Genomic DNA, 23,302 nt, shown 5'->3' on the forward strand with positions numbered 1-23,302 from the left:
CCTCAGTGTAAATGTAAGTGACTTATCACATCAAGTGGCAGGTATTATATCATCTTAAAGAAAAATTACCAAGAAGGACAGCAGTTTATCTCTCGCATTTAGTTGCACATTAGATGTGAAGTTGTTTTGTGGGGTGCTTCATCATGTTATAATTTAAAATGAATTTAAAGAAAAAAAGTACTTTTCTGTTAAGTGTGTAACAAATCAATATGAAGTGTTATGTAGGCAGTTTTTTTTTTGTTTAATAATTTCAAAGTTAATGCAGCGTCTCAAAAAATAGGAAATTTTAAAAATTAAGTATTTTAAAATAAATTAGTAATAAAATAATGTGATTTAAGAAATTAAATACCTCAACTTGAAGGTGAAATGAAAAAATATTTTGGAAAGTTCATTTTAGTTTTTTAATAATCATATAAAAAAAAAAGACTTGAGTTATTTACATTTACATAAATTATACACGAGTAATTTGCATTAAAATATTTAATGTTGAAGGTTTTAAAATTTTTTAATTTATAATTAGTTGTCTATTTTAACAAGTAGAAAGCAAGAAGCTGTATTTTATGATTAATTTTTTACCTTTGTTTCCTGCAATCCATCTAGGCAGTTACTATGGTAGTTGCTTTTTTTTTTGTAGAGTACCATATCTACCCGTTACTGGTGAGATCTTTTTAGTAAATATTGTTATTTGTGCTGATATGAATAAAATATTTCTTTGTTTACTTTGCATCTGTTTTCTTCTTGATATCCATTTCATTTATTAAAATGCTACCTGGATTTGCATAACAGCTGGTGGTAAGCATTGGTTAGCGATCATGTTCAGGTTAGTCATTTATTTATGTTTTATTTTATGATAAATAATTTTTTTAATTATGCTCTTTGTTAACCCTTTAAAAATTTTTTTGTTTTTATTTTTTCAGGGAAGGCATACGAAGACGGGCCAGTTGGCTGCAATCAAAGTCATGGATGTTACTGAGGTAAAGTTAATTTTATACACAAAATTTGGTTTTGTGTGTGTGCATGCGCTTGTACAGATATATATATACTGTATTGAATTCTGATGTCTGTATTGACATAATTTGGGTGATGGGTGCTAGATCTGCATTCAACTATTTTTTGTTGCTACACAATCCTTGTGCAGATCAAGCTAAAGACATGGGTTCTTTTTAGTCGAATTTGAGTGCCAATTTTATTGTTGTTTAGCTGGTAAAGATGTAACTTGTGATAGTGTCTCAGAAATGGTTGGAATGGTGTTAGCCTAGTCTATCTCTATTGAATGGATATAGGCTTATGGCCAGTTGAAATTTTCAGAAGCAGTCTAATTTCACATAATATTAGATGATAAGGTTATTGTTACTGATGCAGATCAATAATATATGCTTCCACTTTGTTGCACAGTGGTAACATTTCTGTCTTTCATCTAAAAGGTTCTAGGATCAAATCTCAGTTGTGCTTTGTATATTTCTTATGTTAAAAAATTTTCATTTCTCATCAAAAAAAAAGAAAATGGATAAATGAGAGTCATTTGGAATGTTCTTGGACATACGAGGTGCGACAATAAAGTAATGAGACTTATTTTTCTTTGCAAGATGTGGCAACCCTGCAGCTTGCGTAGGCGCACCATCTTTGACCTTGATCTATAAGCTACTTCTAGTCCAAGTGGCACATTGATGCAACTGCTCAGTCGTGAGTTGTGCTGTAATAAGTGAACACGTGTTTGTGTCTCTCGTCACAGAAATGAAACCGCAAAAAATAGCACAACAGTATGCCATTTCTTTTTGCGTTAAATCGGGTGAAAACGCGACGGCAACTTACGGTAAGCTTCAGAAGGCTTTTGGAGAGGAGGTTATGTCAAGAGCTCAAGTTTTTCGGTGGCATAAAATTCTTAGTGAAGGCAGAACGAATGTTGAAGATGAAGACCGCAGTGGACGACCATCATCCTCACGGACAGATGTCAACTTGACCAGGGTGCGTGAAATCGTACGATCTGATTGAAGATTATCCGTGAAAATGATTGCAGAAGAACTCAACATCAGTCGAGAAACGGTTCGTCTAATATTAACTGAAGATCTTGGTATGAGAAAGATTTGTGCAAAAATGTCCCCAAAAATAAGTGTGTGCAATCAGAGGGGAACTACTTTGAAGGAGACAACACTAAACATGACTAAAACGGTAAGCAAAATTTTTTTTCGCATCAGTCTCATTACTTTATTGTCGCACCTCGTAGAGATGGTGGAAGTCGGCCAAATGATACAAAATCCACATTGCTGTATTAAACAGTTGCTAACCCAAGATATGCAAGTATGCTGACATCGCAAACTTCTTGATGGACCATATTCACTGCGTTTTACATTGTTTTGGTATGAAAACATTTTGTACATGATTAGTGCCATGTTTGTTTAAACATTCAATCAAAAACTCATTTGACTGAATACTTCTCAGGTGTTTATAGACTTAAACATGATTCCACTAAGTTTTTTCAGCGTGTTATAAAGTAGATGAAACATGATATAGTTACACGCCAGAGAGCAAACACTGGGTGGGAACGTGTGAGAGTGTCTGTCACCTAAAAGGTTCCATTTGGTGGAAAGTTCAATGCTACGGTTTTTAAGATTTTCACGGTTGGGTCATATATACTACCTGGGAAAATGGCTGGATCATCACCAGGGAATATTATATTTCAGTAATAGATTGATTAAAGGGTGTTATTCAGGCTTAAGGTCCACATTTGGCCTAAAAGAATATGTTTGTTAAATATGATTATGCAGCTGTACAATCATCTTAGTTTGTTGCTGCAAAACTCCATGATCTATGCTTTGAAATGCTTCCACGTTCAGCTAACAGTGAATAATTTCTATTCCCAAACCTGAAGAAATTATTGGATGAAGATTCACTTCAGATGATGAGGTCATGCTAAGACAATTGCTTATTTTGCAGATTTGGACAAGTCACATTATAGTTAAGGTGTTAAAAAGTTGGAAATTCATCAGTTTAATTTTCAGGTGAATTACATATCGAATTGACTAATAAAAAAACAAATTCCTGAGAAATTTGTGTTTTCTTTGTCAGATTGAGAACTTTACAAATGTTCCTTGTAGATAGATAACAGTAATCAGGCTTAAGCTTGTAATTACTGGAGTGGAAAAAAAATTAAATTACTCTCAAAATACTTTCCTCTTTGAAATATTGTTGTTTGTGATATATCAATTTTATTTGTTATGCATTGAATTTTAATTCTGCTTCTTTTTTTTTTGTAGGAGGAAGAAGAAGAAATCAAATTAGAAATTAATGTTCTAAAAAAAGTAGGTATCTCTAAATGTACAAATTTAGTTTTATTCTGTTTAAATTCATTAAATTTTTAAAACTTTTCAAAAAGGGCATTGTCTGAATTTATATCTGTTCTAAAACTAAAAAAACATATATTTGGTTTTTATAAGCCGCTAGGCTTATTCATTATTATATGAATCTTAAAAGAAATGCTTTTTATTGAATAAAATACATTATAAACCACTTGATGGAAAAAGTTTTATTCTCCATAAAAATTTGTTCTTTCCTTAGTTGTATTTGACTTAAAAAGTTCCTACAAGATCTTGAAAAGGTCATTTAGTGACCTGTAGGACTGTGGGAATTTTATATATTTTGTAGGAAATATATATATATATATATATATATATATATATATATATATATATATATATATATATATATATATATATATATATATATATATATTTCCTCATTAAAATTGCATAGCTCAAAATAAAGCCAAAAATTATGTGTTGTGTGTGTGTGTGTGTGTGTGTGTATGTATGTGTGTGTGTGTATATATATATATAAAATAAATTTTCTACAGATATTTGTCAATTAATTATTGAATAACCCTTCAATTTGTGGAGCCTGCTAGTGGTTGATCTTATTTATTCACATTTCTTTCTTTTATTGTAAGTTTAATTTTATATTTTTTCAATGTTGTGATCAGTGATATATTAATGAGAGCTTGAATACTATCCTACAATGTTTTTGAACCCTACAGAAATCAAATAATAGGAAAAATGAAAGTATTTTTGTGTAAATTTCAGAACTAAATAAAAATTTTTTAGTTTAAAGTATTTTATAAATTTTTTTACATAAATACTATAAATTTGTCTTTAAGGTAAATTTTCTTGTTTTGTGAAGGTAAATTTTTAAATAACCTTAAAAGCTACAAAAAATATAATATAAATTTTGAAATTGTACTAATATTAAAAAAAAATAATTGTAATATTTTTTGTTGTATTTTTGAAATGGTTAGTGGTCAAGTGAGTATAAATGGTGAGAGTAAAGTAATTTTGAAACTGAACACTAGACCGTGGGTGATGTAGCATGATCTGTCCATTCATGCTATCAGAATTTTCCGACTATTTGAACGGTTAATTTGAAACTGAAGGGATTGAAAGAAAAAGTTGAATTATCAATAAATTTAATCTATTAAAGTAAGGGTACAATTATTTAAATATATTTGGAAAATATAATTGCAATACATAAAACGAAGGTAATTTAATATATTAATTTTTTTTTTTTTAATTTACTAAATTAATTAACTTTATAGAAAAAGTAACTAAAAATAAAACATTCACAAAGGTAGGAATTAATACTTTTTTAGTGCAGTAAATGGATTCCCCATGTCTATTAGTGTTTTTGAACAAGTTATAATTATATACAATAGTACATATTTATTCAGTTTATAATTTATATACATATGTATCTGGTTTTTTTTTTCAGTTTTCCAATCACAGGAACATAGCTACATATTATGGTGCATTCATTAAGAAAAGTCCACCTGGCAAAGACGATCAGTTATGGCTTGTAATGGAATATTGTGGTGCTGGTTCTGTAACGGATCTTGTTAAATCGACAAAAGGGCAGAGTTTAAAAGAAGAGTGGATTGCATATATATGTAGAGAAATATTGCGCGGTTTAGCTTATTTACATTCAAATAAGGTTATTCATCGTGATATTAAAGGACAAAATGTTTTGTTAACTGATAACGCTGAAGTTAAATTAGGTATGTTGATATTTTATATCTGTAAAATTTTATCATGTATTTTACATTTAGATTGCAGAATCTCTTTACCTGATGTAGTGTAGTAGCACCTTGCCACTTGATTGACTTTTCCACAGCTTCCGCATTTAGTTGAAGACTAAAGTACTCTTCTAACATAGCCTTTGTTCTAATTGTCTTCCAGCAAGTCGTCCATGATTTTGTCATTAACACTGTACACTTCAAGTCTTTGTGTATAGCGCTGGGGGACATTTTGATCGATCGTGAATTTTTGTTCATCCAGTATTAAACTCTTCGTATTACTTTTTCACATTCCATTTACGCTCATTACTATAACACTATATAGTACCTGCTTTTTTAAGTGTCAGAGATTCTCACTTTCTGAGCATAGAACAGTCGATAGAATTTTTTACAGTAAAATTCTTTTAATAATATATATAGCATTCACAAAAAAATAACAACTAAGGCGCATGACTCATGGAACATTGAGAAAATAGATTAGGAAGACAGACCAAGTTTAAAAGAGAGAGAGTGAATGACCTGTGCAACAGCTATGTCTGAATGAATTTTTTTTAGTCAATATATCATATAACGTTAATATATCTCTTACAGAGTTAATATATCTCCTATAGCCTAAGTGGCTGACTTGTTGGGAATCATTTGTTTGTTAATGTAAAAGTTGTTTTGAGGTGGTTGACTTGGTTTCTGTAGTTAGGTTTTTTGTACTTAAAAACATCCTACTACATAAATTGTTAAGATTTAACCAATTAGTAAAATTTAAATCGGTGTGTAAACTGGAATGAAAAAGAAATGTATTTGTTAGGTTATTTTTATAATTATAATCTTGGTAAGTAATTAATTGACCTAGAAACTATTTTAATATGTAACATTCTTTTTATAGTTGATTTTGGTGTGAGTGCTCAATTGGATCGCACTATTGGAAGAAGGAATACGTTTATCGGTACACCATATTGGATGGCTCCTGAAGTAATCGCTTGTGATGAAAATCCTGATGCAACTTATGATAATCGTAGTGATTTGTGGAGCCTTGGTAAGTTTTTAAATTTTAATTTACTAGCTGCAGGGTGTGTCTACGGGCACGCCTCTGAGCGGGTTGCCCTGGTGTTGTCCAAAATTGATTAACTCTTGTGTAAAAATATATTTTTTTTGAATGATTAGAATTGATATAGCAAAAGTTAAATTTGAAATTTAACTCTAGAAATTGCCTAACAAATTGGAATTTCCCGGTAGTGATCGGTACATTCTGGTGCCTACTTTTTGGTTATAGTTCATTATTTTATGAAGAAAAACAATCGCATAAGTAAATAAAAAATATGTAAAAAAAAATTTTAAAACTACAAATTAAATGCACTAAAAGAAAAAAATAATTTTAAGATAGTATCTCAGAATGAATTTGATAACAAGGTTTGTTGATGGTGATACGTAAGATTAAAAATGTGATGTTTTTGCCAATTTTTTCTTATTCATGTTTGTCCCCCACTCTAGGCCATTCATAAAGCATAAGAAAAAATTGACAAAAACATCACATTTTTAATTTGAAGCTATGACTTTCACCTAATCGTACATATCACCATCAAATCTAAGCTTGTTATCAAATGCATTTTGAGATACCATCCTAAAATTATTTTTTACATTTTAGTGCGTTAAATTTAAGACTGGTGTTTTAAAAAAAGTTTTTTTATATATTTTTTAGTTTCTACTTTTTTAGTCTTCATAAGTTTATACTTTAGAGCTGTGCCAGTGGACAGGTTTGAGCATATTTAGCAAAAGATGGGATTGGTATGTTTTACAGTGGGTGAGTGGAATCTGAATCAAAAGACAGGGCTAAACAATTTAATTTGTGGATAACCAATGGTCAATCAAGAATGTAATGCATTAAACAGTTAGTGCTGGACCTGCTGATATATACGCCGTTTGAATTGTGAAAATCGGACGAGCGGTTACCGAGATATTATGGTAGCATGATAGGCTATATTGTTTTTGAGCAGTGGTGTGGTTGGTTACAATGTTTGGTTTCTTGTTTACTGCTTTAGGTTCTAGGCTTTATAGTACGTTATACAGTGGTTGGTTGTTTGTTTATTTCTGTCCTTATTTTTTTCTACAAAATTTTATATTTGAAACATTTTGCTGATTTAATTGTGTATATAAAATTACAAATGTATGTATGTGTATACACACACATACACTCAGACATGCGCGCACATGGTGATTCCAAATTACATGGAAATCTGTTGGGAGATGATTCTATAGAAAAAGAAAAAAAAGGAAATAAAAAAAAGGTTTTTGGCCAGAAAATGGTTCATTGGCGAGTTTCAGCTTGTGAAACATTTAGCCCTGCTTTCTGCTCCCCTGTGAAATTAAACCGTACTAAAATTCTTGGGGTACAAACCAAGAGGTAAATTTGGTGCTTCCTTAAGGTTTTTGATGTAAGAAATTTAATAAAAGACTCCCAGGCCTCTCTCTCACATAGGTTTTCAGAAAAATGGGGTAAAACTCTGTTTTGTCAGAAAATAAACCTTTTTAGATTTTGAATAAAATAAATTTGTTAATTTACAAGTAAACAAATAAAAATGTCTAATTAACTTTGAAGAGAATGTAATTCTGAGAAAATTTATGTAAATGTCTAGTATTTTTGAGAGCGGATACAAACTTTAATAAAGAACTATTTCTTAGGAATTGTGCAAATTTCAAACCGTATCATGTTAATATCCTGGAAGAGGGTACGGGGAGTTCTTGGACATTGTATGTGTATGTGTTATTTTACTCCAAACTACTAAATTAGATATAAACAATTTTAGGGACAAAAATAATTATTTTTATTTTTTATTTTTAGAAATATGTTAAAATACATTTTTCATTTGAAATCAATTGCATAAAGTTCAGTATGCAAGTTCCTCTGAACTAAAGAGTCTGGATTTGATTCCTGTATTTAGTCTGGAATTTTTCTAATATTTTATCCATGGAGAGAAAAGAGAGCTGATAGGTAGAAAGAATATGAATAATTACTGCAGAAGAGAAAAATGATTTAATGAAGAAATTGCAGGAGGAAAAGAAGTCTATTATAATTGCAGATACTATTTTCTGAACTTGATAGCCCCTCTGATAGATGTAAACAAGATTATACTTTCTGAATTTCTATGCTTTCTAGGAGAAATAAGAAATTATAGGATTAGTGGATTGTCATTAGATTTCAATAAAAGCATTACTGTAACTAATATCAAAGAAAAGTTGATGATGTACTCGTACAATCTAATTTTTAATTTGTATGTGGAGGAATCGATAAAAGAACCGAAAGAGTAATTAACATTTATGCCAAAAAATTTAAAAACTTTTGCTATAATATTGCTGCGGCTTTATTATTGTTATTATTTTGGCTAAATAATAATTTATGATTTTTTTATTTTTTACATAATTCTTTAAAAGTTTGATTTATTAATGATTCTTCAGTTTGATATTTTCTCATACAACACTAAAGTTTTGAGGACAGCTAAATAACTTGTTACTATAAGAAATGATGTATTTAAAAAAAAAGCATAATGATATATATTTGTAGTCAATTCTTTACAAACAGAAAATTCTTGTCTTAAATTGCATTACAGTATATTGAGTAAATTCCTTATTTACTCGTGCTATATGTACCATATAGATTTCAGGATTTGCCATCCATAGTTGTGTATACCAATTAAAATAAACTATTTAAAAACTACATCAGGCTGTACTTTCTCTGCGAATAAATAAAAGTGTAGGAATATTTTGTCTATCTAGCGAGTTAATTTATAGTCTTGTGTTTTAGGTATAACTGCTCTTGAGATGGCAGAGTCGCAGCCTCCTTTATGTGATCTTCATCCTATGAGAGCACTGTTCTTGATTCCACGTAATCAACCTCCTCGGCTCAAATCGAAGAAATGGGCAAAAAAGTTTCACGGTTTTATAGAAACAGTATTAGTTAAAGATTATCATCAACGACCTTATACCGAACAATTATTAAAACATGCATTCATTAGAGATCAACCGACTGAACGACAAGTCAGGATACAATTAAAAGATCATATAGATCGGTGTAAAAAGAGAAAACAAGAGAAAGGTAAGTTTGTTTAGTTAAGAATTTTAATTATTTTTTCTTTTTTAATAGATTCACGATCGCTTGGATTTTTATTATATAAAGAAGCTATAATAAATTATTATCTTCTACAATGAAGAATAGTCATAATTTATGACTGTACTAGAATCAGGTGGTCAAAGCAGTTGAATACCAAGAATGATGAGCTGTAATGTTTGTTATTCACTGTCTAAAATGATGAGTTCTTAATGGGATCACTGTTCTTTAATGTTTACCTTAATGACCTTCCATATATATTTTCTCAATTGCTGATCGGCAGGGTATTTTTTTTTATACAGATGACCTTGGATTGAAAATTAATGGCAATTTCTGTAGTCTGTTCTCTTGATACTACCACTTAAGTTCATCATTGGTATGAAGCCAATAAACTGTAAATATGGAAAGAGTAAAAGATATAGTAAAACTTTTAGTAACTTTTAAGTTTTTTTGAATAAAATCCTGGTCATGGTCTTAGATCTTAAATATGTCTGGAAGGATCATGTGTTTGCGCTCATACTGTCACTCAAGTAGTGGGGATATACGCGCAAGACTAGCTGGACCAGTCAGTCGTCGTGCAATATCAGCCATGTACGCAACTCGCCCGTCTAGCGGCATCATTAACACTTTTATATCTAATTTTTATGTAACTTATTTTCATTTCACGCAAGTCTCTGTATGAACATTTATAAATTTGTATTTTACTCTTTTTACAGTCCACTCATTGTTTTAATAAATATGTTTCTTTTCTGAATTACGAGCATTTATTTCTTTATTTATTTCACGCTATTCGAATTGTGAAACATCCATAATTAGTCAAACATCATGTTATCGAATAAATAAAATTGCCAAGAGTTTGAATTACATATAAAGAATGCTTACATAAAGTTATTCTAGAATCTATTACACTTATATCTGTAGCTATTTGAGCCACACAATACCACTGTGAGGTCAAAACTTCTTTGTAATGTGGTTGTTTAGACAGCATGAAAAAAGTTGTCGCATTAATTTGCAGTAAGCCTCGGATAGCTCATTATAAGCCCTTGTTTGCTAGGTTAAAAATTATGATACATCCATGTATTTATATTGAGGCAAGTTCTTTTATATATGAAAAAAATTAATCTTTTCAAAACAAATAATGAACATTATCATTTTACAGGAAATAGGATTAATCTTGAAAATGATCATTGTAAATATTCTAAAACGCCAAATTAGTATTCATTATATAGTTAAGGTATTCAACAAACTACCTATTACCAGTTGATTCCAGAGGAGTTGTATTAAAGAAAAATAACAATATTTTACAATGTATAAGGAATAGGATAACTGGCATTACCCTATTAGAACCTCATCAGCCACTAATTTTGGGTTTTTGTGCAATTCCCTGAACGGAAACAATCCTTGAACAGTTGAACAGAAGTTTTCATCTTAGAAATATTAGAAAGTGCCACCTAGATTGACCTGGGTTGCAACCGATTCAGTTTTGATGGAATTCATGCAAAAAAGAAGAAATAAAGGATAAGAAAAGAGAAAGTGAAAGAAATGGGACAATCCATAAAGAGGGAGACTCTCTTTGATCAGGTTAACAACAGTCTTGCTGAGGACCAAGAATTACAAAAAGCCAGATTTATTTAGGCAAATGTATTGGATAAAGTATATAAGGAGTTGACTTTTTTATATCATAGGCAGTCGTATAACATTAGACAAGCTGAATTTCCTGACATTCTTTTGAATACTAGTTCTTATCTATAATGTAGGAGAGAACTTAATCAAAATTTAAAAAATGTACTTATGAAATTTTTTTTCAAATTTTATGGTTCAGTCCTTGAACACTGAAATCTTCTACTGAAATACATTTCCAGTAATTAAATCACAAAAATGGCTCTCATAAGGTGGGGAAGAAATCATCCCTCTTTTGAAGTTAAAAAAATAAAAAGTTCTAACTGCCGTGTGAAATTCTGGAATTTTCATCATCTGAAGTCGCACTGAAGCTAATTTTATTTTACAACTAGTTAAAAAAGTTTTGCCAAAATATGGATTAATCAATCATTCCCATCAGAAACTATAAATAAAACTTCCGAGAAAATTTTACTCTTACCTAATGAATCCTGCTAAAATAGATGTTGCTAAATGTTGCTAAAATAGATAGTGTATAGATAAAATTTAAAAAAATGTTTCAGCTGAGGCTAGAGTTTGACATGTAGGGTTGTATTCTTCTAAGGTAGCACTTTTTATTAAAAATTACCCAACAATGTCGATGAAAGGTATCAATAAATGTATTTACCTGGACAGTCTCAAACTCTTTCTCTCTGAGAATAGTACTGGCTCTATTTTTCAAACAGTACATTATTTTCTGGTTTCACACATATAACTTTACTTACTACTCATAGATATACGTGTTTAATAGTAGTTAATCTTTTACTTATCTATTTTTTAAATTCGCCATTATTATGAAAGGTGCACAATCTGATTTATCCAGCGCTGACATTGATGTAGTCATGATTGATTGTAACAAATTAGATCGCAAAGGATTATTGATGAAAGGTTTAGTTGTAGCATGTTGAGGATAGACATTTACACACCTTTATAAGATGTTAAGCCAATAATTAACAATCTCTTTTCTTACTTAAAAATTTGTTTTAAGAAAATGTTTAAAGCTGAAAAAATAAACGTTAATTAAATAAAACTGTATATAGTTGGTAACTGAAACTATTATAATAGTGTTTTCTCTTTAATTTCTGTTCTCTTGACTGAAGAACTGCATTTCATGGGTATATAGTACTTATTTTGCCACTTTTCTTGAGCAGAAGTTTCAGTGCTTGTTAAGCCATTTTACCATAGCAACTAGTTCTTAGAGATTTTAAGATTTAGTAATTTTTGATATTTATCTTCAGTCAGTCAAGTATCTTTGCATTCGATTTTGATCAACAATTCTGTTTTTTATTTTATTTTAAGTTTTACTTCATTGATTATTTTTTTTATAGAATTTATTTTTTAAATTCAGTGCAAATTAACATAGGCCTACTCTTCACATAACTTTTAGAATGGTTCAGGCTTTTGTACATGCTACAAATGAAAATAATTTGAAAATAATTTCATTAAAAGTAAAAGCAGTATTGGTATAGAGAAATGTTTTATTTCCTATATCATTTTGTATATGAATGAACGACAGAAATACATAAACATCATGAGTAGAGATGAAGATGAAGGTAGATGCAATTTGTTGTACAGCATGAGCGGATTGAAATTCAGGAATAAATACTGTGACCAAAATAAGGATTTATTTTAATCATGAGTCTTTTTTTATTTTTTATATCCATTCATTTTCCATTGTTTTTATTTTTTTAGTAGCTTATATAATTGTGTTCTAAGATTATGATTTTATGTTTGCTTTTCAGGTTTCATCCAACATTTCTGTAGCATCTGTTTTCTGCCTTTTTTCCTGACTTCAACATTTCATCATTCCTTATCTGTTTTCAGAATCATTGTTTATTTCTAGATTTGTTATGCAGTATATATAATTTGATTTGGAACTCTGTAATTTATTTTATATGAATAACTTCTTGTATTTCATGGTCTCATCCACATGTACTTCTCTAATTTCTTGTATGATTTTAATTAAGGATGTTTGTAAATATTTGTTTTCATTTGAAACAAAATTCTGAAATCCTGGTCTACTTTCTCTTAAGTTTGTTAAAGGCAGTACTATCGCTATCCTGTATAAGGTTTTTTTCATATTTTTTATAAAAGAACATTTGGGTAGATGCCTAACATCTGTTAAGTGTTATTCAAATGCAGATTTATTCTTTTCGAATGACCCTTCTTTTTATAAATAGTTCTTTTCTATAATTTCTTTTAAAAACTAGAGTTTTACTTTTGTTACTTTTAATATTTATTTAAATTATTTTTTGTTTTATATAGAAAGAGAAGATTATAGATATAGTGGCAGTGAAAATGAAGATGAAGAGCAACCTGTTGCTGGTGAACCATCTTCCATAATTCAGGCACCTGGTGATAATACTTTGCGAAGGAATTTTCAACAAATTCAGGTATTTTTCTTTGTAATTAAATAACATCCAAAGTTTCAGACCTCTTTGCCTATTTTTAATCTTGGTTTCATTTAAATGTTTGTTTTATTCTTTTTTCAGTGTTATTTGTTTGCATTTCCACTTGGTTCACTTTTATTTTTGAATTCTATCTAATTATGTCATGAAATATTGTGAATTTGTTTGCCTTGCCAATATTGAATGTAATTCTCTTAATAAATCACTTCTTTTCTCGATAGCGCAAATCGGGTGTTTCACTGTAAATAACAACAAATTACATGTATTCTATCAACTGCTCTACATTCTCATACATCTTTAGCGTAGATTGAGTCTGCTAAAACCCGTAGAAACACTGTGGTGAAAAAAGTATTAAAAGTTGAGGTAAAGCAGCAGTGTAGTATGAATAGATTGTTTACAAAAGTGAATCAAACCCCCCCTCCCCCTTGGTAATAGGTATTTTTGGTTCACATTTGGTGGAAAATCAAGATATATTAATCCATAATGAAAGCAGTGTATTACTGATTAATAAGTTTTTATTTACTGCTCAAATTATGCTGAAAAGTAATAAAGTACAAGGGACGATCAGAAAGTAAGTTACACCCCTCTATATAACAAACACATATTTATAAGACAATTCTTTTTTTACTGAACAAAAAACTACATATTTTTATCTATTTTTCCACAAATTATCAAGTTTTCCAACACTTTCATAACTTGTGACATGTTTTCAATTCCATTCTCATAAAAATTTCGTCCAATTTCCTTCAACCATTTAAGGACCGCTTCCTTCAGTTCATCATCATTAGTGAAATGCTCCCCTTCCAGGTCTCGCTTGAGTGGGCTAAATAGGTGGCAGTTGCAGGGTGCTAGGTCAGGGCTGTAAGGCAGATGAGACTATACTTCCCACTTGAATTTTTGCAGTAACTCCTTTGTCACATGAGCTGAATGAGGAGTAGTGTTGTTGTGAAGAAAAATAACTCCATTGTTCAATCTTCCAGGTCTTTGATCTTTAATGGCTTTACGCAATTTTTTTAAAGTCTCACAGTAAGATTTGGGATTGACTGTTGTTTCTCAGGGTATAAATTCACTCTAAACAACTCCCTCAGAATCGAAAAAAACTGTTGGCATAACCTTTAGAACATGTGGGGATGTTTTCACATTTTTTTGGCTGTGGCAAATTTTTGTGTCTCAGTTCATGTAATGCTCATCTAGTCAAAGGAGTGTAACGAAGCATCCATCTCTCATCTCCTGTGATGATTTGTTTCAAAGACTGTGGACCAGTCCTGGAATAATGTTGAAGAAAAGAAACAGCAGATTTAAAATGTTGATGTTTGTGGTTGTCGGTCAACACATATGGCACCCATCATAACACACATTTTACAGTAACCAAGCTGCTTGTGAATAATCGCAAACACACTGCTATAACTGATGTTAAGTTCACTTGCAAAATCTCTCTAATTTTAATGCGCTGATTACTTAAGACATTTCGTTCACACGTTTCATGTTACCCATTGTTTGCAGTTGAAGGGTGCCCAGCACGCAGTATTTCACTCTCATTTGTTTTTCTGTTTCTGAACATTTGGCACCATTTTGTGATCATGGGGCATGACATTGCATTCTCACCGTGTACCTCAACAATTTGGCGATGAGTTTCACAATAATTCTAATTTTTTCCCCACAAAAATCAGACTACGGAACACACTTCTATGCTGAACGAAATCTCTAGAAGACACATCATATTGACAACACTACACACATACTGAGTGTTGTACAGAATTGCTGGTGGGAGAGTGTGAGGAGTACAACACAACCAGTGATGCCACCACAAGACATTAATATATCTCTTTCAGTTCAAGAAGACAGCAAGGGTGTAACTTATTTTTTGATCTACCTCTCGTATCTTCTTCCAAATATCAACTTGATACCTGAAAAAGACTGCATTCTTTAAGGAAAATCTTACCCATTTTCAGAATTATGTTGTGTGCAAAAGAATTAATGAAATATAAACTATTTTATGCGTAGATAGTGTGATCCCCATTGAAGATGTTCTGCACCAATGAATCTTTTACTTTATCTAGAAATAAATCTTAGATTTATTTTCTGAAATTACTGTGTTTATTGTTAATCATTTGGTTAAAATTCTTATGCCATGTTGTTTTTCTGGTATGATTTGTGTAGTTCTCTTCAATTGTAAAATAAAATGATTGATTAATGATCATCAGGGTTTTATTTTTGTTTGATTTATTCCTTAGGAGGGTAGGACGCTCACTCAAAATGAAAGCAAGGAAACAAAACAAAGTAGAGATAAAGATGAACGTGAAGAAATTCCAGAACCAGGACCTCCTTCTAGGCCTCCCATTCCACAGAGATTAATTGGTAATAATGTATAATTTTTCATTTTTATTTTGTATGTATGATTTTATATCAAAATTTCTATAGTAAATCGTTAAAAAACTTACCCTCTATTTATATATGATTTACTATCAATGGTCCGTCCACAAAGTAGTATGCTTGTAACCTTACAATGATTTGTAATTATGTTAGTAACTTAAATCAAAACTTCTCTTTTATAAACTTTTCAAGCAACAACATCCGTGATTGATTAGGAATTTCTTCTACCTAAATTTGGTAAATGTAAAGAGTATGAGAGGATCACATTTTTAATTAAAAAAAAGATGCTTTAAAAGATGAGCAGGGTACATTATCATAATACTAGTTATTTAGTGTTGTGCCATTTTTTTGTTTTGTATTCTTTTTTTAGGCTCTAGAAACCTGAATCAAGAGTTTGACTGTTGAAAAGACTAATCAGTAGGCATAACAGTCGTATACCAAAATATCATTAAAAATTGAGTCAATGAATTTATAGCTTCTGACATTTGTAGTGATATTGGTGCATTTTTGGAATTCAAGAATTAACTCAGTTTCGTGTTATTAATTTTAAAATGTTCAGTAAAGATCGGTTGATTTTAATTACTTCAAATTTTTTAGGTTGTTAGGTAATTTATCCTTGACTTATTTTTAAGAGCATTGTAATGCATAGTGTGAAGTTCATCACATTTTCAGCTTATTATTAGATTAGAATATGAGTGCTATGAAAAGCGGTGAGCCAAAACTCTGATTTTCAGAACACAGATGTGTACTTTGGTCATTGTTCAGTTTTCACGTAAAACTGATGCAAGAATATTACTTCATTTGACAGTCATGGTAGGATTGGAAAACATTTATTACAAGTGCTGCTTATTAATTAAACTTGCATGCAATATTGAGTTATTATGAACACAGTACAGTGCCTTGTGGCACATCATATGTCTAATTCTAGAGGCAGCAATTCCTAGCTTGACGTTCATCAGTCTTTCAGGATCATTATTAAATACAGTGAATAAATAAAATCTGTTAGTATGAATAAATTTGTATGATTATATGTTACAGCACATCTTTTAAATACCGTTGAATTTAGCTGATTTGGCCTGCACAATTTGCCATGCTGGCCTGCAAACCCTGTTGGTTTTTAGTAATTTAAAAAATCTCTAATAATTAATTTTTTTAAAGCACTACTTTATCTCGTCTGAAAAAGCAAAAGTATTGATTTTAAAATCACATGCTAGAGTTATTTCAATTACCAGCAAAGTAATTGAATAGTAGAAGACAAAAACAAAAATCACAGATCCATTTTGATAATTTAGAACAACATTATTATCATTCTTGTAAAAAAATTATTATACAAAACTTGATTAAATTTAGTCTGAGCCGCCAACTTGCCAAGTTTACACACCAGATTCTCGTTAGAGTGAATTGATTTCATCCCTTTAACTCTTTGCGTAGGTTTGCTCTTAGAGATCGGGCAGGGCTCTATGAAATTTCAGTTGAAGACCGACTGAATTCTCTTTGCCTTCTGCAGTGCGAGAGCTGTTTGCCGATAAGTGTTTAGATGTGCTAAATGGAATTCTTGGTTGAATTACATTGAATCCACATCTTGAACAACACCATCATCAGTTGTATGGAAAAAGGTTTGAACCATGTGTGGATCGCTACAGTCATTGCAGCCAATTGACTGCATAGTGGCGATAACCTTCCTGCCACACCAGTTGTTGTAGCGATCACATCTGGAAGGTCTTTAAGGGCAGTTTCACTTACATCATCATACTGCCCTGAGTTTGTGAGATATATGTTGCAGGTAGAAAATATCCCGTTTTTGATTGGATACTTGCAAAATGAATTAAACACCCTTTTCTTATAATGAAATAAGGTATGCTCTGAATAATTTTCATTACACTTCCTCTGGAAATGATAAATATCAGTATTTTATCACACCTCCCAGATACTGCACTACATTTTTTGTGTATCTATGATGTCAATAATAATTAAAGATTAATGTGATGTCAATGATAATTAAAGATTATCTATAAAAAAAATTTCTCTGACCAGGTGTTTCCAGATTTTTGGTCAGAGGCACTGATTATCCCCATACTGAAATCTGGTAAGGATAAATCATGCCGAACAAGTTATCGTCCTATCTCCTTGACCAGTATCCTGTGCAAGGTGATGGAACGAATGGTAAACCGTTTGTTAGTGTGTTACCTTGAAAGAAACTCTCTGATTGCTCCAGAACAATGTAGTTTCCGCCAGGGCAGATGATCTATTGATCTTGTAGTTGTCCTGGAAACTGCTATTCAAAATGCTTTTTTACTTCACCAATGCCTGGTTGCTGTATTTTTCAACTTGCAAAAGGCATATGAAACCACATGGAGGAGAGGAATCCTAAATACACTTAATGAATGGGGTGTTGAAGATAATCTCCTTGCATTTATCAGGGGTTTTGTCAGTCCTCGGTCCTTCTGAGTTCGAGTTGGAACAACGGTATCTGAAAGTTTTACACTAGAAAACTGAGTTCCTCAGGGAAGTGTCCTAAGTGTTACTTTGTTTGCTGCAGCCATAAATAGTATAACAAACTGTGTGCAAAAACCAGTAATGTGTTCTTTATTTGTAGATGATTTTTCAATTTACATAGCATGTAGAACGTTAGCTACAGGTGATAATATGCTGCTACAAAATACAATAACCCGCTTAGAATCGTGGTACAAATCTACTGGATTCACATTTTCCCCTGAAAAAACAAAGTGCATTTGCTTTTCCGGGTTGAGAGAACATGTTGATCCTCAACTGTATTTACATGGTAAACCAGTTGAAGCATGCATACGGGTTAGATTTCTACATATATTATTTGATTAATAACTAACATGGGTAATACATTTAGTAAAATGTCTAAAAATGTGAGATATGTTGAGAGTTCTGTTTAATATCTGTTGGGGAGCCGATTGTGTTTGGATGTTTCACTTCTACCTAGCTCTGGTCTGTTACCACCTAGACCACGGTTGAATAGCTTATTTGTCAGTGCAGGCCACGCACTAACAATGCTCAATGCGGTCCATCATTTGTTTATTTGTCTTGCCACAGGTACTTTTCGCTGAAGGCCAGTGGTAAGTCTGCTGGTGGACAGTGGTGAGCCATCTCTATGTTAATAGATGGAAGCAAATGATATGCTCCTATGTGGCTCGCATTAAAGCACAATCAAATTACCCACCCTTGATGTGGTATTCTCAAACCAGCATGTTAATCAGTACCAGGAATAGCAGAGATTTACTGCTCTGCTAGGCACTAGAGCTCATTACCTTTTCTCAGCTCTGAATATACAATTGCCTCCAGTTCTTCCTGTTGCTCCATGTTATTGCCCTCCTTGGCAGCCTTCTCACATTAATTATTGCTTTGATTTTTGTCAGTATAATAAACAGAACGCAAATCTGGTAGTCTTACAAAACGAATTTTATTTTATAAAAAGTAGCATGAATCCTGATGTTACAGTTTAAACAGATGGTTCTAGAAATGTTAATTCTGTTGGTTGTGGTTTCATGGTTGGCAACAGAATATAACACATTTAGCTTCCCAGCATCACGAGTATTTTCATTGCAGAACTGTATGCCACTAATAAGGCCTTGCATATAATTAGCCCAAAACATGTTCTTGTTTGCTCAGATTAAATGAGTGCCCTACAACCGATTAATGATGTGTACTCCAGACACCCTGTTGTCTGTGAGATTCATTGTGTCATTTCACAAATGACGAGACGTAATACAACAATGAGCTCCTGCTGGATCACCAGCCATACAGGAATTACAGGCAATGATCGCGCTGATAGTGTGGCAAAAGAGGTTTGTTTCCAGCCTCCTTTCACTGATTGCATCGCTCCTAACAATTTTGCTCTTTCCTGAAGCCGGTGGTTCATGAGTGACAAAGTGACTGGAATGCTACTGTGAACAATAAACTTCACCCACTTAAGAAAACCAATTCACTGTGGAGCCCCTCATGTAAAAATAGCAATCAAGAGGATAGTTCATCTTCTGTAACCAAATAGGGCACACTAGGCTCACTCATAGATATCAGTTTGTACATGCTGCGACTGCCGACTGACAGTGCACCACATCCTTGTGGATTGTATGTTATGCGGCATTGTGTTGCAAGTTTAAACTGGAGGCTATTACGCAAACTAATTGTAGGGGACAATGAACTGTGTTTATCTTATGTTTTACAATGCCAATTGCCATATTGCAGTTGGAAATTTTATTATATTAATTGAGACATAAAATGTAATATCTTTTTGTTTATTACAATCAATATGGTCTTGTCCAGGAGATAACACCAAAGCGATTTTCATTCAGAAAAAAAAATTGATGAAATTATAATATTATTCAAATATTTATTACAAAGCAGTTTATTTCATTATTTAAGCCAATGAAATCTATAAATTGTTTTAGTAACTAACTTGGGTGAACAAAAGAATCTTTTCATTGTCTAAACACCATAAAAACATGAAAAAAATGGATGGGTTTGAATGCAGAATTAAATATATCATTGTGAATTGTACATGAGTTTTGATGATCAATCACTTTACTCATGACAGCGAGTTTAGGTTTCAAAGTGCTAATAATAATAGTATTTATACCACCATATACTGTTCATAAAAAGTAAGAATACTTAACCTACTTGTCTGAAGTTAGCTAGTTGTCAACAGACTTATTTTATAAAATACATTATTAAAATTTGAAGATTAAAAATATTACTTTTAAAATTATATATAGTCAAAAAATTGTTAAAAATGTTAGTATGTACATATACTATTGTCATATTTAAAAACATCCTACATCCACCGTGGTACGTTACAGAATCATTCTGTAATATTGTATTCTGTTACATTCTAGTACTGGACAGCATAACCATTCATATATTTATAATATCTAAAAATTTTCATTAGAAAGTATTATAATTTCTGGAAAAAAATTACATTTAATGCAAAAAAAAAAAATTAATACCAACTGAAGATGCAGGATAGCAAAACCCCTGGTTATTGGAAATTAATAAGGTAAGTTTAACTTACCTATGTTTTGTGGTTTATATTTCATATAATTAAATTTTATTAGCACAGTTGTCAAAAAAAGTTAATGAATTATTTAAATATTCAAAAAAGAAAAAAAAAATACATTTATACATAAATATTTTGAAAAAAATGTTTGTAATATTTTCAACAAATAGTTTTTTTTTCAATAGCTGTTAAGTGTATTTTTTCTCTGAACATTTATAATTTATTTTGAATAGTGGTACCTGATCCGCATCCACCATCAAGACCGTTGCCTCCACCACCTCGTGAAGATAGACAACAAAAGAGGTCAAGTCAACAACAACCACCATCATCACAGACTTCCCAATCGCAGCAACAGCAGCCACAACAACGTAACTCACAAATATTTAAACCGATGGTCAGTTTTTAAATGTGGCTAGATGTCATTCATATATTTTCCTGTCTTGCACTTTTTTCCGTATTTGTATCGACTTAGTATTTCTGATGCTTTTTTATGTAATCCTAGAAATTCATCTTTTCAAAAAACTGTTTTTAGCCGCAAATTTTTTTTTATTATAGTATACGTGTTAGTCTAGTCAATAAAACAAAATATGTATTTATGAATTAAAAAGATGATAAGTAGGCTGATTTATACAGGGGTTTGTACAACTCACAACTAAAAAAAAGACACTGTTTATGTAATTAGAATAACAAAAAAAAAATAATAATTTAAAATAGTAATAGTTTGTAATAAATCTATTCAATTAATTTTACACAAAAGATAAGACCTGAAATTACAGTTAATATTTATTAGATTGCATAGCCTACACCAATTACATTATCATATTTCTTTTAATAAAGATTTTCAGCATTTTGGGATATGTAGATTAATACAAGTAGTGGTTATTAAATAAAGAGACTAATGTTGTAAAATATTTTATTTTAAATTTATACGTATTTAGTGTTATTCCCTTCAATATACAGCCCTCCTCTATCCCTACAATGATCCATGCAAATTTTCCATTGTTTGAAACAGTACTGGATGTCTTCTGTGAGCTCTTTCATTACGCGTGCCACTTTTTCTTTCACAGTTTCAACTGTCTGAAATCTTATTTCTTTTAATGTAGATTTAACCTTTAGGAACAGATAAAAGTCACACGATGCCAGATCAGGCTAATAAGGTGGATGGTCTCTGGAATGTTATACTTGGATAAAAACATCTTGACAGCCAATGCAGTGTGAGCCTGTGCATTGTCCTGATGAAGAACCATGACTTGTTCTTCTACTATTTGGGTCGTTTTTTTTTGTTATTTTTTCACAGAGTTGAGCAAGGATCATAAGGTGGTTTGACCTTCAGGAACCCAGTGAAGGTACACAATCCCATGAATATTGAAAAAAAAACAATCAGCTTTGAATTTTGATTTACTCATGCCTTCCAATGCATGGATTGTCGCTTAGTTTCTGGATCATAAGTGAAAAACCAAGGTGCATCACATACTGTCACTCTTACCAAGAAGTTTGGCTCATTTTCAGTGGCATTCAAACTGTTTCATGAGCTTTTTTTGTTTGATTATGAGAATTTTAGGCACCATATTCATGGCATACTTTTTGCATGTTAAAATTCTTATAAAATTTGCCATCACATTCTTTGTCAATTCCTACAGTTTCAACGATCGCACGAATAGTTAAACAACACTCAGAGTGGATCAGATTACCAATTTTTTCAATATTTTTATCCGTTTTTGACGTGGAAGGGCGACCTAGGCAAACATCATCTTCAACATTTTCTTGACCATCTCGGAAATGACTTAACCACGCAAAAACCTGCACATGTAATAAACATTTTTTTTTTAAATAAAAGATTAGTTTCAGTAGTATTTTTTCCAAGTTTCATATGAAATTTCATGACAATTTTTTGTTCTAATAAATCATTTTTTCAGCAAAACAAAAAACAGATGTTATCCAAACGAAGGTCATGACCAGACTAATGTGTGTGCAGAAATGAGTGGCAACATCGAAAGAGAAGGCTTTACACTATACAGCTATTGGTTGTATGAATTTGGCGCATGCGTAGTTCTTCTGTAGCCGCATTAGTCTTGTTATTTAATAGCCACACCTTGTATTTCTACTTTTCTATGTATCAATAGTATATGAAGAAAAGAAATGAAGGTCAATGTTTTTAGTTGTACACATAAAAATAAAATATATCTTTATTTAGTATTTTTACCAGTTTTGCTAATGTTTCTATTAATAATGCCTTTGTAGTTTAGAATAAAATAAATGATTTAAATTAATTTCGATTACTTACTTTTTTGAGAGTGGTTTAAAAGCAGTAGCAATTTTTTATGGAGTACAGGACTGAAATGCAACAGACGCACATCATGTGTACCAAAACACAATTGCTATTATTTTTCAAGTAATTGCCAAATTTCTTGTAGTTTTTAGGTCCAGTTGCTGATCTGAATTGTATCTCCAATATGGCCATTGATTTTATTTTTAAATCAGAAGTGAAGAATTGTCATATTTTATTATTAGTAATGATTTGCTCCAAGAAATATTAAAAATGTTCTTGAATAGTAGGTGGGCAAGTGATTACATTAGTATTGTTTGTCTTTAGGCAGTTTAATTGCTGGGAGTTCATCTGTATTTTTATTGCTGTAAATGGTCATGAATAATGTAATTGCTGTATGTACATGTTTACCATTTTCTCT

General features: G+C 31.3%; 1 protein-coding gene across 8 annotated transcripts in view; it reads left to right on the top strand.

The window, feature by feature from the left end:
* Positions 1-23,302, top strand: part of msn (serine/threonine-protein kinase msn) — a 162,231-nt gene that overhangs the window by 29,766 nt on the left and 109,163 nt on the right. For all 8 annotated transcript variants that reach the window (XM_075380291.1, XM_075380290.1, XM_075380294.1 and 5 more), the window contains exons 3-10: positions 918-974; positions 3,255-3,299; positions 4,759-5,041; positions 5,940-6,089; positions 8,853-9,143; positions 13,077-13,204; positions 15,454-15,577; positions 20,849-21,009. In XM_075380291.1, coding sequence (XP_075236406.1) covers positions 918-974; positions 3,255-3,299; positions 4,759-5,041; positions 5,940-6,089; positions 8,853-9,143; positions 13,077-13,204; positions 15,454-15,577; positions 20,849-21,009 — 1,239 coding nt within the window. The remainder of the gene's footprint in view (positions 1-917; positions 975-3,254; positions 3,300-4,758; positions 5,042-5,939; positions 6,090-8,852; positions 9,144-13,076; positions 13,205-15,453; positions 15,578-20,848; positions 21,010-23,302) is intronic.

Source organism: Lycorma delicatula, chromosome 12 (assembly GCF_047948215.1).
Source record: "Lycorma delicatula isolate Av1 chromosome 12, ASM4794821v1, whole genome shotgun sequence".
NCBI classification, from domain to species: Eukaryota; Metazoa; Arthropoda; class Insecta; order Hemiptera; family Fulgoridae; genus Lycorma; species Lycorma delicatula.